This window comes from Schistocerca cancellata, chromosome 2, assembly GCF_023864275.1.
Source record: "Schistocerca cancellata isolate TAMUIC-IGC-003103 chromosome 2, iqSchCanc2.1, whole genome shotgun sequence".
NCBI classification, from domain to species: Eukaryota; Metazoa; Arthropoda; class Insecta; order Orthoptera; family Acrididae; genus Schistocerca; species Schistocerca cancellata.
In genome coordinates this window covers 761,255,957-761,268,952 of record NC_064627.1, presented here as the reverse complement: position 1 = coordinate 761,268,952, position 12,996 = coordinate 761,255,957, and the positions used below count along the sequence as shown (strand labels likewise).

At 44.8% G+C, this 12,996-nt stretch overlaps 1 protein-coding gene across 1 annotated transcript in view; it reads right to left on the bottom strand.

The window, feature by feature from the left end:
* LOC126162590 (ATP-binding cassette sub-family C member 4-like) overlaps positions 1-12,996 on the bottom strand; it is a 262,712-nt gene that overhangs the window by 136,638 nt on the left and 113,078 nt on the right. Inside the window, exon 6 of the mRNA XM_049919191.1 lies at positions 12,803-12,959. Within this exon, the coding sequence (XP_049775148.1) occupies positions 12,803-12,959 (157 nt within the window). The remainder of the gene's footprint in view (positions 1-12,802; positions 12,960-12,996) is intronic.

Below are 12,996 nucleotides of genomic sequence, written 5' to 3'. Positions count from 1 at the left end.
TCCTGAGGGCGTACCGTGCCGCTTCTGTGCGGCAGTGTGTGTGGAATGGTTCCCTAGACCACTCATAAGAAAATCGCGTGATTTCAAAACCGGGTGTCGCGGTTCTGACCTCCGTCGCAGAGACGTCAAAAGAAGGAGTGAAATGTTGGTAAGAGGGGGTGTGATGACCTTCGCATCGCGTGACATGTCCACAGTGGTGTTGGGCAGAATGGTGGTGAAATTTAGTGCCAATGTGACAACATTATCCCACCTTAAAGCTCATAAGGGATGTGGCCTTTTCTCGCGCGTGTCGACATTTTGCTGTAGGAATCCATGGAGTCTTCTCGCAGAAGACTACTGAGAAAATTTAGGGAACCGGAATTTGAAGCTGACTGCTTCCAACTCACATTTCGCTTAAGGATCACGAAGATAAGATGCGAGAAATTAGTTTCGTATGGAGGCATATAGACAGCTGCTTTTCCCTCGCTCCGTTTGCGAGTTGAGCAGGGAAGGAAATGACTAGTAGTGGTGGCAGATACCCTCCGCCAAGCACCGTACAGTGGCTTACGGAGTGTCTATGTAAATGACAGATGAAGATGTAGATATAGTCGGTGAGTTGTATTTGTGGGATAGGGAGGGAGGGTACCTGTCGACACGGTCCCCCAAATTGAGACACCAATGAGAAAACACATTTTGAACATCCCCCCTCCCTCATCTCACAAAAAAAGATGAAAGAAACACAACTGTATCGGAACTGGAGAACTAGTCGCAGCGCTCTAGAAAGGCCACAAAGATCTCGAAAATTATTGCTTATACATTTCTTTGAATGATGGGGTAACGAAACAGACGTGCGACAAAGAACTCGTTAGCATGATGGATGCCTTCGGCACCGCAAGAAAACACCACACTGTGCATCATGTTGAACATTGTGTTTATAATGCTAGGGGAAATTCTTAGAACAAATTTATTCAGGTAATTTTGCAAAATACTGGCAACTTTCTAAAAGTGTCCATACAGTATACTGTAGAAATCTTAGTCACTGGAAAACGAACCGAACGAACGATAAACGGTAAATGATGACAGTGAAAATTCTAATTCCCGCTTTGCCACACGGAGCAGAATTTTGGGACCTGACAGAAATGTCTTAGACAACGGAAAATCTCAGAAGTGAAGTTCCTCAGATCTGCGAAAGGTTTCTAGCAGAGAGGGCAACTACAAAAGGGCAGAATTAGAAATATGAAAGAGGCACAGAACGAAATGGATTGGGAGGAACATGTCCTGTGCGTTCAGAGACTATTGACGTGGAGGGGGAGGGATAATGTGGTGAAACCGTGACACGTTCATTTTGGCTCGGAAGAGCTATTGAAACGCTATCTGTTAGACTGAAATCGTGGCTCTTCCGTGACGGAAGGAAATGAAATTCTTCAGACAGTAGCATGCAAGCACATTCCTCCTAGCGAATGATCCTTTAATGAAATTAAATGACGAGTGTTTTCTTCGTGCGTATTGTGATGTCTACAAGTATAGCCGTTCGTGGCCTAGGGCAAGTTATGTGGTACTAACAGCAAAGCACAGTAGATCTTCCGTGTTGCTGCTTAGTATCCAGTAGAGTGGAAGAAGTAGTCTATTCTTACGTTTCTTGAGAGCAGAGCTCGAACGTTAACAGAGAAGCCGTGTTGTGTAATATGTATATTGATCGTCTTAAAAAGAAATGAACACAGAAGGATGCGACCAATCAACGGCAGACCGGGTGGGTGTGTTGCACTCCGTCACCAGTGTCAGTGAGTACTATTGGACGGTCGGCAGCGCATTCGGGGAGCGTGAGTGGGGCCATGATATGTGTCCATCGGTTGATGTGAACTAAACTAGACTCCGTCCGAATAGCCCTTGGAAGGACCATCGGTACCGACCGGCCACCGTGTCATCCTTCAGCATAGGGATGTCACTGGATGCGGATATGAATGGGCATGTGGTCAGCATACCGCTCTACTGACCGTTGTCAGTTTTCGTGACCGGAGGCGCCACTTCTCAGTCAAGTATCTCCTCAGTTTACCTCACAAGGGTTGAGAGCACCCCGGCTGCCAACAGCGCTGCCGGTCGTTGTGGCTGAGCGGTTCTAGGCACTTCAGTCTGGAACCGCGCGACCGCTCCAGTCGCAGGTTCGAATCCTGCCTCGGGCATGGATGTGTGTGATGTCCTTAGGTTAGTTCGGTTTAAGTAGTTCTAAGTTCTAGGGGACTGATGACCGGTGGTTCCGTCATTCGTGAACGCTCACGCCACTGCCATATTTCACCAGGATAACGTGAGTCCTTATACTGCTGCCACCTTCATACCTTACATTTCAACTGTGGATTGCCATCGCCAGATCTCTTCCCACTGGAGAATGTGCGGGATGCCAAGGAACATGCAATCAAGACCGCACCTCTACCGACGAATCTGCGGGAACTGTGAGCTCAGGTCCAAGCAGCATGGGATAGAGTCTAACAGAACTACATCATCCGGGACCTGCCGTAACATCTATCCACTACCATGGGATCCGACGCCGTATATATATATATATATATATATATATATATATATATATATATATATATATATATATATATATATGTGTGTGTGTGTGTGTGTGTAGCGCCATAAATGTTGGTCCTTCAAATCTTAAAATGCGTAATCATTTCGTACGTGTGGCACCTGCTTGTCAACAATGACGTCAGTCCACCTTGTCTTGAGTTCAGCGCTGTTTTATGACTATCAGTCAGCTTTTTCTTTCCTTTTTTTAAACTTCTATTTACGACGATATCTGTTTGCATCTCAACGAAGGAAATCGGGATCTATGCGTCACTAAGCAGCGAATTGTGCGTTTCATTTGGGTCTTTCATCGGTCCTTTCACATGAATAAACTGAATTGTGATACTCCTGTTCTCCGCTAAAACATGTGAGTTATGTTGCAAAGTCATAGAGGATTTGGAAGTCCTGGCACGGGAAGGTACTCTCTCAGCCTATTTGTCTGTTAGAATCAAGAGTATTGTGCTATATCATCCTGGGCTATAAAGAATCATGGTAAAATATTGAAATGGGATCCATTTTTAGCCTGGGTCTAGACTGCCGATTAAAATCTGATTCCTGGATGACTGATGAGTCTCGTGCAGAGAACTGTTGTAGTTTTGTAATAGGTGGAAGCAGCAATGAGTAAACAAAGGGAATGGGCTGAAACTTCGTGCTAGCGACATGGAAGGTCCACGTGCTTCGCGGTCAGTGTAAGATAACTCGTCCAGTAACACGATAGGCTATACGTGTAGAGATTACAAGATGCTATGAGAAGAGAGCGAACGACACCTGTTACCACATTAACATTGCTGGATGCTCAGTTCATTTTATTCAAGGATCATCCGGCAGGAGGAGCGAGTTTTCATGCTAAGGCCTGAACTTCTTGATTTTCTTGAGTCATTCGTGTTAGTTGTGGTTGGACAATACGGAAATATTTGACAAAAAGCCACGATTACACATTGTTTTAAACAGAGGTAACATGTAAATATTTACAGATAGTGTTTCTAGACTTCTTCTGAACTAAGATGTTTCACCACACTATCGCGTTCTCCCCGAAATAGTATATGTAGGGCTTGCTGCTAAATCCGAGTTTCCGACACTACGAACGGGATCAGTGTCAACTACGTGACGTGACCTGCCTATGAAGTACTACGGAAAAATTTGGAAGCAAGATTATATGGTTCAAGGAGTCGTCAATTTTGAGATCGGATAAAGATGAGAGATGAAATTGGTCTCACCGTTTGGAAGCAAGATTATATGGTTCAAGGAGTCGTCAATTTTGAGATTGGATAAAGATGAGAGATGAAATTGGTCACTGACAGCGACAATTTACGGTTAGCAGAGATACACTCCTGGAAATTGAAATAAGAACACCGTGAATTCATTGTCCCAGGAAGGGGAAACTTTATTGACACATTCCTGGGGTCAGATACATCACATGATCACACTGACAGAACCACAGGCACATAGACACAGGCAACAGTGCATGCACAATGTCGCCTCAAACGATTAAGGTAAGCAGGATAGCTATAATGAAGTTTGAATCTCATTTTACGCGCCTGGGGATGGACAGTACCTTAACCATTGAGTTGACCCACTGTACACTCTCACTTATCCTCCTCCTGCCAGGAAAATACTGATCATACTTTTTCCATCACCGGTAATGGAACTGGACGTCTTCCGTTGGAGCGCTACGGCATAAGGGTGTATTAGTGACGGTGTCCACAAAGATGAATACGACTTGGTCACTGACAGCGACAATTTACGGTTAGCAGAGATACACTCCTGGAAATTGAAATAAGAACACCGTGAATTCATTGTCCCAGGAAGGGGAAACTTTATTGACACATTCCTGGGGTCAGATACATCACATGATCACACTGACAGAACCACAGGCACATAGACACAGGCAACAGAGCATGCACAATGTCGGCACTAGTACAGTGTATATCCACCTTTCGCAGCAATGCAGGCTGCTATTCTCCCATGGAGACGATCGTAGAGATGCTGGATGTAGTCCTGTGGAACGGCTTGCCATGCCATTTCCACCTGGCGCCTCAGTTGGACCAGCGTTCGTGCTGGACGTGCAGACCGCGTGAGACGACGCTTCATCCAGTCCCAAACATGCTCAATGGGGGACAGATCCGGAGATCTTGCTGGCCAGGGTAGTTGACTTACACCTTCTAGAGCACGTTGGGTGGCACGGGATACATGCGGACGTGCATTGTCCTGTTGGAACAGCAAGTTCCCTTGCCGGTCTAGGAATGGTAGAACGATGGGTTCGATGACGATTTGGATGTACCGTGCACTATTCAGTGTCCCCTCGACGATCACCAGTGGTGTACGGCCAGTGTAGGAGATCGCTCCCCACACCATGATGCCGGGTGTTGGCCCTGTGTGCCTCGGTCGTATGCAGTCCTGATTGTGGCGCTCACCTGCACGGCGCCAAACACGCAAACGACCATCATTGGCACCAAGGCAGAAGCGACTCTCATCGCTGAAGACGACACGTCTCCATTCGTCCCTCCATTCACGCCTGTCGCGACACCACTGGAGGCGGGCTGCACGATGTTGGGGCGTGAGCGGAAGACGGCCTAACGGTGTGCGGGACCGTAGCCCAGCTTCATGGAGACGGTTGCGAATGGTCCTCGCCGATACCCCAGGAGCAACAGTGTCCCTAATTTGCTGGGAAGTGGCGGTGCGGTCCCCTACGGCACTGCGTAGGATCCTACGGTCTTGACGTGCATCCGTTGGTCGCTGCGGTCCGGTCCCAGGTCGACGGGCACGTGCACCTTCCGCCGACCACTGGCGACAACATCGATGTACTGTGGAGACCTCACGCCCCACGTGTTGAGCAATTCGGCGGTACGTCCACCCGGCCTCCCGCATGCCCACTATACGCCCTCGCTCAAAGTCCGTCAACTGCACATACGGTTCACGTCCACGCTGTCGCGGCATGCTACCAGTGTTAAAGACTGCGATGGAGCTCCGTATGCCACGGCAAACTGGCTGACACTGACGGCGGCGGTGCACAAATGCTGCGCAGCTGGCGCCATTCGACGGCCAACACCGCGGTTCCTGGTGTGTCCGCTGTGCCGTGCGTGTGATCATTGCTTGTACAGCCCTCTCGCAGTGTCCGGAGCAAGTATGGTGGGTCTGACACACCGGTGTCAATGTGTTCTTTTTTCCATTTCCAGGAGTGTAAGTGACGGTACCGAAATGAAAAAGAGAGAAAACTGCTTGCGGTAATGTCAGTGGGTTGGTTAATAGAAGCGGTTAAGCGACTAGTCGCTGGCGTCTGTGGCCTCGGGGCAGTGTTGCTGTCTCGAAAGCAGAGACAGCGGATTCGAGTCCCGCCTCAAACATCGTCGTCGGATTAAATGAATCACTCCGTGTTTGGTAGTGTGGTACAAATCTGCTAAAGAGAGTAATCACATAAAATTTAACAATCGACCACACCTCTGAAACTACGCATCCTCTAACAACTTGCTGAGCTGGATGAATAGGTGCGAAGACGGAAACCTTTTTTTATGTGTGTGTGTGTGTGTGTGTGTGTGTGTGTGTGAGTGTGTGTGTTTGTGTGGCTGCGGTTTCCCGCATCACAATAGGTGAATACTAGGCTGGCACCCAAGTCCTGCCTTGATTATACCACTAGCGAACATTTAAAAAACTTTCGCTCACATTCACATGAACACTTGGCGCCGACGCTTGTGGTACACGTTTCCGTTCCACGGGTAACGGGGTGGCGACACGGAGGGCATTTGGCCCCTCCTTAAACTAACCGTGCCAAATCCATTAATACCCATGCTGACCCTGCACCGATGCGGGACAAAGGCACAAGAAAAGGAAGAAGTGTGTATGTGGCTGTGTTTCATACGTGAGTGTATTATTATTTCAGTGGCGAACATTTAACGGATCCAGAGGGTACGGTATACTAGAATTCTTGAGTGTATCCTTCAGCACTGGCTTCGGTTTGTTTTTGAACATTTAGAACAGTTTTTCCATAACTGAAATTTGGTACGATCGAGTGATGAGACGAACAGAATATCCGCGAACGGTATTTCATTCTACTGCCTCTTATATGTTGTTCTGAAACTGTAACTGTTGAACACTGTCAGGAAGTATGAAGACGAAATATAATCCACCATACAGTGAAATGAATATTCAGAAAACAACCACTGTGGCTAAACCAGCATAGGATATGCTTGTTTTTCGTAAACGGTAGTCCAAAAAGGTACGCAGAAGAGCATCTGTGGTGTTCGGAAAGGAGAAAATTGAAGCTATGAGGCGGGTTCGTGTTTGCCGATTAGTATTGCAGATGAAAGTTAAGGCAATGGTTTCGGCTGTTGGTTTGGTACACAGTTTCAGTGTCAGATAGTTTGAAAACATAATTTACACTTGAAACGTTTTTCTAACTGCGCGGCGTGGCACACCTAAATTTTTACGAAATATTTCTAAATGGTCCGCAGCTCCTGGTCTCGCGGTAGCGTTCTCGTTTCCCGAGCACAGGGTCCCGGGTTCGATTCCCGGTGGGGTCAGGGTTTTCCACCTGCCCCGACATGACTGGGTGTTGTTGTGTCGCTTCATCATCATCATTCATTCCCATTACGGTCTGAGGAAGGCAACGGCAAACCACCTCCAGTAGGACCTTGCCTAGTACGGCGATGCGGGTCTCCCGCATCGTTCCCCTACGCTCTGTCAGGAAGCATGGGACTTCATTTCCATTTCCATTTCTAAATAAAATCAAGATGTTGCAGTACTCAAGGAGTGACTGAGTGATGCCTTTGCGGTAAGCGAATTGTTAAGCGAACCAAAATCTTGCCTAGCTAAAGAAATGAGGCAGTTGACAGTCAAATACTGATTCCTGTTAACACTGAAATTATGTTAAATATGTGGCATTAAGCTAGGCGAAGCCGTACTTGCTATCAGTTTGACAGTTTGAAATGGCAGAGATGCCGTCCTTCAGTACATCGACACATTATGTGCTTTATATAGCAGCTGAATAACGTTGTGTTGGAGAAGAAGTACCCTCAAGTGAAACAGAATTCTATAACACGAGCAAGCGGAATGGTGAGCGTTAAGAGACCGATGTACGTCATGGGAGAAAAATCGTCCTTTTGCTGCCAGATAAGAACTTTTTCTGCGGGTCACGCACTCATTAATGAGCGGCGGAAACAACACGGGAATCACACACCGCTGCCTTCACCGAGGTTTTAGTAGTAGTGGCTTTCCGTTACCTTCCTCTGACCTGCATACGACGTGTTATGTTTCGCTGTAGGGAAGATGGAGTAGTGCGGAGTAGAGAAAGAAAGAAAGAAAAAAAAGCATAGCATTGTTTGATGGGAGACCCTGAGGAAAGGATTTTCTTCTTCCGTGCACAAAGTGGTTTTTCCACTCTGTGTATGAGAGCCGTCTCATCACTCTGTTGCGTGTAGGTGACTGCAGTGGTGTAATGATTTTGTTGTGTGATGATGAGAGAAGGGAGAGGATGTCATACGGAACCGGCATATAAGCCTATTCCTCCCGAATAGCCCCAAAAGGGCCGCCGCACTTTTCGTCCCCATCCGACACACGGATCACTGTTAACAGTGTCATATGCCCTCACTACAGGGGACACAATGGAAGTGTGATGGAATTTAGTTCAGAACAATGCAGCAAAGTCTGGTGACCAGGACCTTTCATCCATCACCTCTCCTCCCCTCGCCACCCAAATACCTGCAGTGAAGATTTCATCCACTGTCAGGATTCGAACCGGCTGCACACCATGCAGGCGTGCGACCCCAGCTTTGGTAGTGGACCGCTTCGCGAATGAACCACTGTAACCGGCCGCTGTGGAAGAGCGGTTCTAGGCCCTTCAGTCCGGAACCGCGCTGCTGCTTCGGTCTCAGGTTCGAATCATGCCTCGGGCATGGATGTGTGTGACGTCCTTAGGTTATTTAGGTTTAAGTAGTTTTAAGTCTAGGGGACTGATGACCTCAGATGTTAAGTCCCGTAGTGCTTAGAGCCAACTGAACCATTTTTTGAATGACTGTAACGTGCATATGTGTATGGCAATATGTTTGTGGTGTAACGGATGAAACTCGGGTCTTCATAAAACCTATATCTTTTCGGTGAAACAAAGGAGCCGATTACTGTATTTCTTTCTGTATGCAAGATTTTTTTAAAAAATGCGAAAATTTTCGCGATAACGCTTTAAATTATAGGCTGAAACTTAGGAGTGGTATTATTACCGAAGAGATGCATGTCGTCCTCTATTTAAAAATGTGCATTTGTGCAAAAAGGTTGCGAATTTACTGATAAAGGTCACAGTTTATACACTAGTCTCGTAAACGTTCGTGCGAAAGTTCGTTAAACATTAATTACTATGCGTTTAATTTTTGTTCACGAAACGAACCTCTTCTTACGTAACCATTAACACCAGTAACAGTTTTCCCACTGGTGAGGGCGAAGGAATGTTTCAAACTCTGCCTTAAAAGGGAAACATTTTCAACGAAAAAAAAAAAAAAACCTTCCACGCTGTGCAGCAAACATTTGTTGCTTGAATGTTTCAAATCGAGGTCTCTGTTGTCGGAAGAAAACTAAAGAAAGATCATGTGCCGCCAATTTTTAATTTTTCTCATGTTTGGCACGTAAGAGAAAGAATAAAAACCTCCATTTCAGACAAATAGACATGAAGGTTTATCCGCATCGGACAATGAAATGTAAATGCATTGTACCTGTATTTATTACGATATGACTGTAAAGAAAATTGTAATGTACAAATTTAAATCGCTTAAACCTACGGTATTATTCCATCTGAAACTTTATTGCTAGATTTCGGTTTGGCTTGCATATAAAGCATGAGCGCTAGTGTAGCTGAATAAGAGCCACTATTATAAGGACAATAATAGTACGCAACACAGAGTACAACATCAGTAGCTGTGCTGGCGTATACATTTGTAGACCATTGTAGCAAATTTTTGTTAATCTGCATGAATACTCACTACAAGGAGCATTTATGTTGATCCTCAGATCTAAAACTTATATGTATGACGAAGATTTTGAGGCGATAAAATGGTAATATTATACGACTCACTACAACATTTTTGTTAGTGATCAACTTTTCCCATGTGGTCTTCTTCTGCTCTCCAAACTGTTTCTGTATTTTACACGTATTTTTCAGATTACTAGCAAACTGATACGTTGTCTTCCAGTCCTGCTTACTGAAGAAGCGGAATTCGTTTAATAAATGGTAGTTCTGGCGGTTGTAAAAATTATATACAGAAATAAACGCAGATAAAATGGTTACAACTTTGTTGATTATGTTTTTACCTGGCTGAATGTTAAAAATATAATCCAAGTATTCATTATTTCGCAGAAAATATGTTGCTACATACGTAATATGAAAATAACAGGTCGCCCATGCCTAAAATCAATGCTTGATTTCAGCTAGAAATCAGAATATGTATAATTTTCAGTTTCAGAATGCATAGTGCTTGATCTTATTACACCCGTCAAAAGGCTTTGATGCTGGTATTAAAGCACGGCAGATACAAGGGTGTGCATGGTGTATGATTTTCTATGGTTTAATTTCTGAATTGATTTTTAGCCACTAATTGGGACGTACACTGTGTGCTCAAAAGTATCTGTACACCTGGCTGAAAATGATTTACAGGTTCGTGGCGCCCTCCATTCTGTAATGATAGAATTCAATATGGTGTTGGCCCACCCTTATTCTTGATGATAGCTTCCACACTCACAGGCATACGTTCAATCGGGTGCTGGAAGGTTTCTTAGGAATGGTAGCCCATTCTTCACGCAGTGCTGCACTGAGGAGAGGTATCGACCTCGGTCGGTGAGGCCTGGCACGAAGTCGGCGTTCCCAAACATCACAAAGGTGTTCTATAGGACACAGGTCAGGACTCTGCGCAGACCAATCCATTACAGAGTTGTTATTATTGTGTAACCACTCCGCCACAGGCCGTGCATTACGAACAGGTGCTCGATCGTTTTGAAAGATGCAATCGCCATCCCCGAATTGCTCTTCAACATTGGGAAGCAAGAAGGCGCTCAAATCATTGTAGGCCTGTGCTGTGGTAGTGTCACGCAAAACAACAAGGGATGCAAGCCCCCTCCATATAAAACACGACCACACTATAACACCACTGCCACCGAATTTTACTGTCGGCACTACACACTCTGGCAGATGACGTTCACCGGGCATTCGCCATACCAATACCCTGCCATCGGATCGCCACATTGCGTACCGTGATTCGTCACTCCACACAAAGTTTTTTACCTGTTCAATCGTCCAATGTTTACGCTCCTTACACCAAGTAAAGCGTCGTTTGGCATTTACCGGCGTGATGTGTGGCTCATGAGCAGCCGCTCGACCATGAAATTCAAGTTTTCTCACCTGCAGCCTAAATTTCATAGTACTTGCAGTGGATCCTGATGCAGTTTGGAATTCCTGTGTGATGGTCTGGATACATGTCTGCCTACTACGACCCTCTTCAACTGTCGGCCGTCTCTGTCAGTGAGCAGACGAGGTCGGCCTGTACGCTTTTGTGCTGTACGTGTCCCTTGACGTTTCCACTTCATTCACACATCGGAAACAGTGAACCTAGGAATATTTAAGAGTGTGGAAATCTTGCGTACAGGCATATGACACAAGTGACACTCAATCACCCGACTACGTTCGAAGTCAGTGAGTTCCGCGGAGCATCCCATTCTGCTCTCTCACGATGTCTAATGACTACTGAGGTCGCTGATATGGATTACATGGCAGCAGGTGGCAACACGATGTACCTAATATGAAAAACGTATGTTTTTGGGGATGTCCGGATACTTTTGATCACATAGTGTACGTTGACTGTCTCAAATGTCATGGTCCTTTTTCAGTAGCTATTCTGAAATGAATGCTATTTTTTTACCGGCGTGTATACCATTATCTGTAAGACCATAGGACAGAAGGCGACGTTACACTTTTGACATCTTCCATGTCACATACTTATACTATCTCTGAATCGCCCAGAGCAATAACCTCACTTGATTGTGACGCTAGCCTCATCAAAATCCTAGTATGTCCATACTTAATTAGAGATCCATATTTTCCCTATGTCTCCAAATCAATGGCTGATTTCTGTCCAGTTTATTGTGAAACTGAGTTCGTCACCTTCTCTGAAGACATCACTATCGACGCGATGTTAAACTTCCAACGTGAAACTTTCTATCTGCATCTGAACGACAACGGCTGTGAACCTTCCTGACAGCTTAAAATCATGTGAGAGACAGGAACACGAACTCGATGAAAGGTGTGTGTCCGGGTCCACATTCGGACCAATGTTTTAAGCTCTTATTGTGATACGTATGTAAAGTTGTGGACAACTTGACGTATGCGCTAGAACGAAATATATTTTCGATTTTTCGGTAAACAAATTAATCCTTTTGTTATTTATTTTGTATAAGGAGGTAAGATGGAAATAAATGCGAACTATGAGTGCGAAATTTCATAACAAATTTGGTTCTTCACGTCAGTATTAGTGAACACTATATTACGACATGTCACGTAAATACTTTAACTGCCTCGCCAGACAGAAGTTCGCAGCGTTCCGAAAGTTACAAACTCATGATGTGTGAAGGTTACAGAGTTCTCTCCCAAAACAAAAATAAAATCTATGTGGTTTAAGGGAATATGATGTTATCGAGACAGTAGCATAAATTTAATACAAGAAACTTTGGCAGGAAAGCTGAATAGTTGTGAAAAATCCATGCGGGAAGTAACGTGGCTCTGTCGACGATTATCTTCTGGAAACACAGGCAGTAGCTTAAAAACGGCAGGAGACCGAAATAGCGGACAGCAAGATAATCCTATAAAAATCCAGAAAACCTTTTTCGTCCACTAACATCGCTTAAGGAAGTGACGATTATCTAGGTTGACAAGAAAGAGTAGAAGGAGTATATAAAGTTGACATATGAAATAGTGAATATCTGGGAGCATAAAACTTTACATTGAGGATGTTACATATAAATAAAATAACTTTCATTTTCAAAAATTTGTTCTGCTCCGCAGGGCTTATTTCTGAAGCCTGTGACGCAATTGTAGCTACAGATTACAACGCATACTTGCAGTATAGCATTAACTTCATTAAATCCACATATAAGCCAGCTGATACGACAGCAAAATTTTGTTATTAATTTAAAAGAAAGATGCTGCATTCATATAACAATGAACATCTTAGTTGCTAAGGACAGTTACATTATGGAACACTACTTACAAATGTAAAGAAATACTCACTTTCTTGCCATCTCTATAAGATTGGCGAAAGGTTTCTCCCAGGCATACATTTTTATAACTTGCATGCCAGAAATAACCTCCTCTGTAAGACGCACTCTCTTATCTGTTTTCTCTGCCGTCTGTTCACGGTAGTGAGACGACAGTTTCCCCATGTACGCTGAAAGTCACACAACTAAAATTAAAATAAAAGAAGA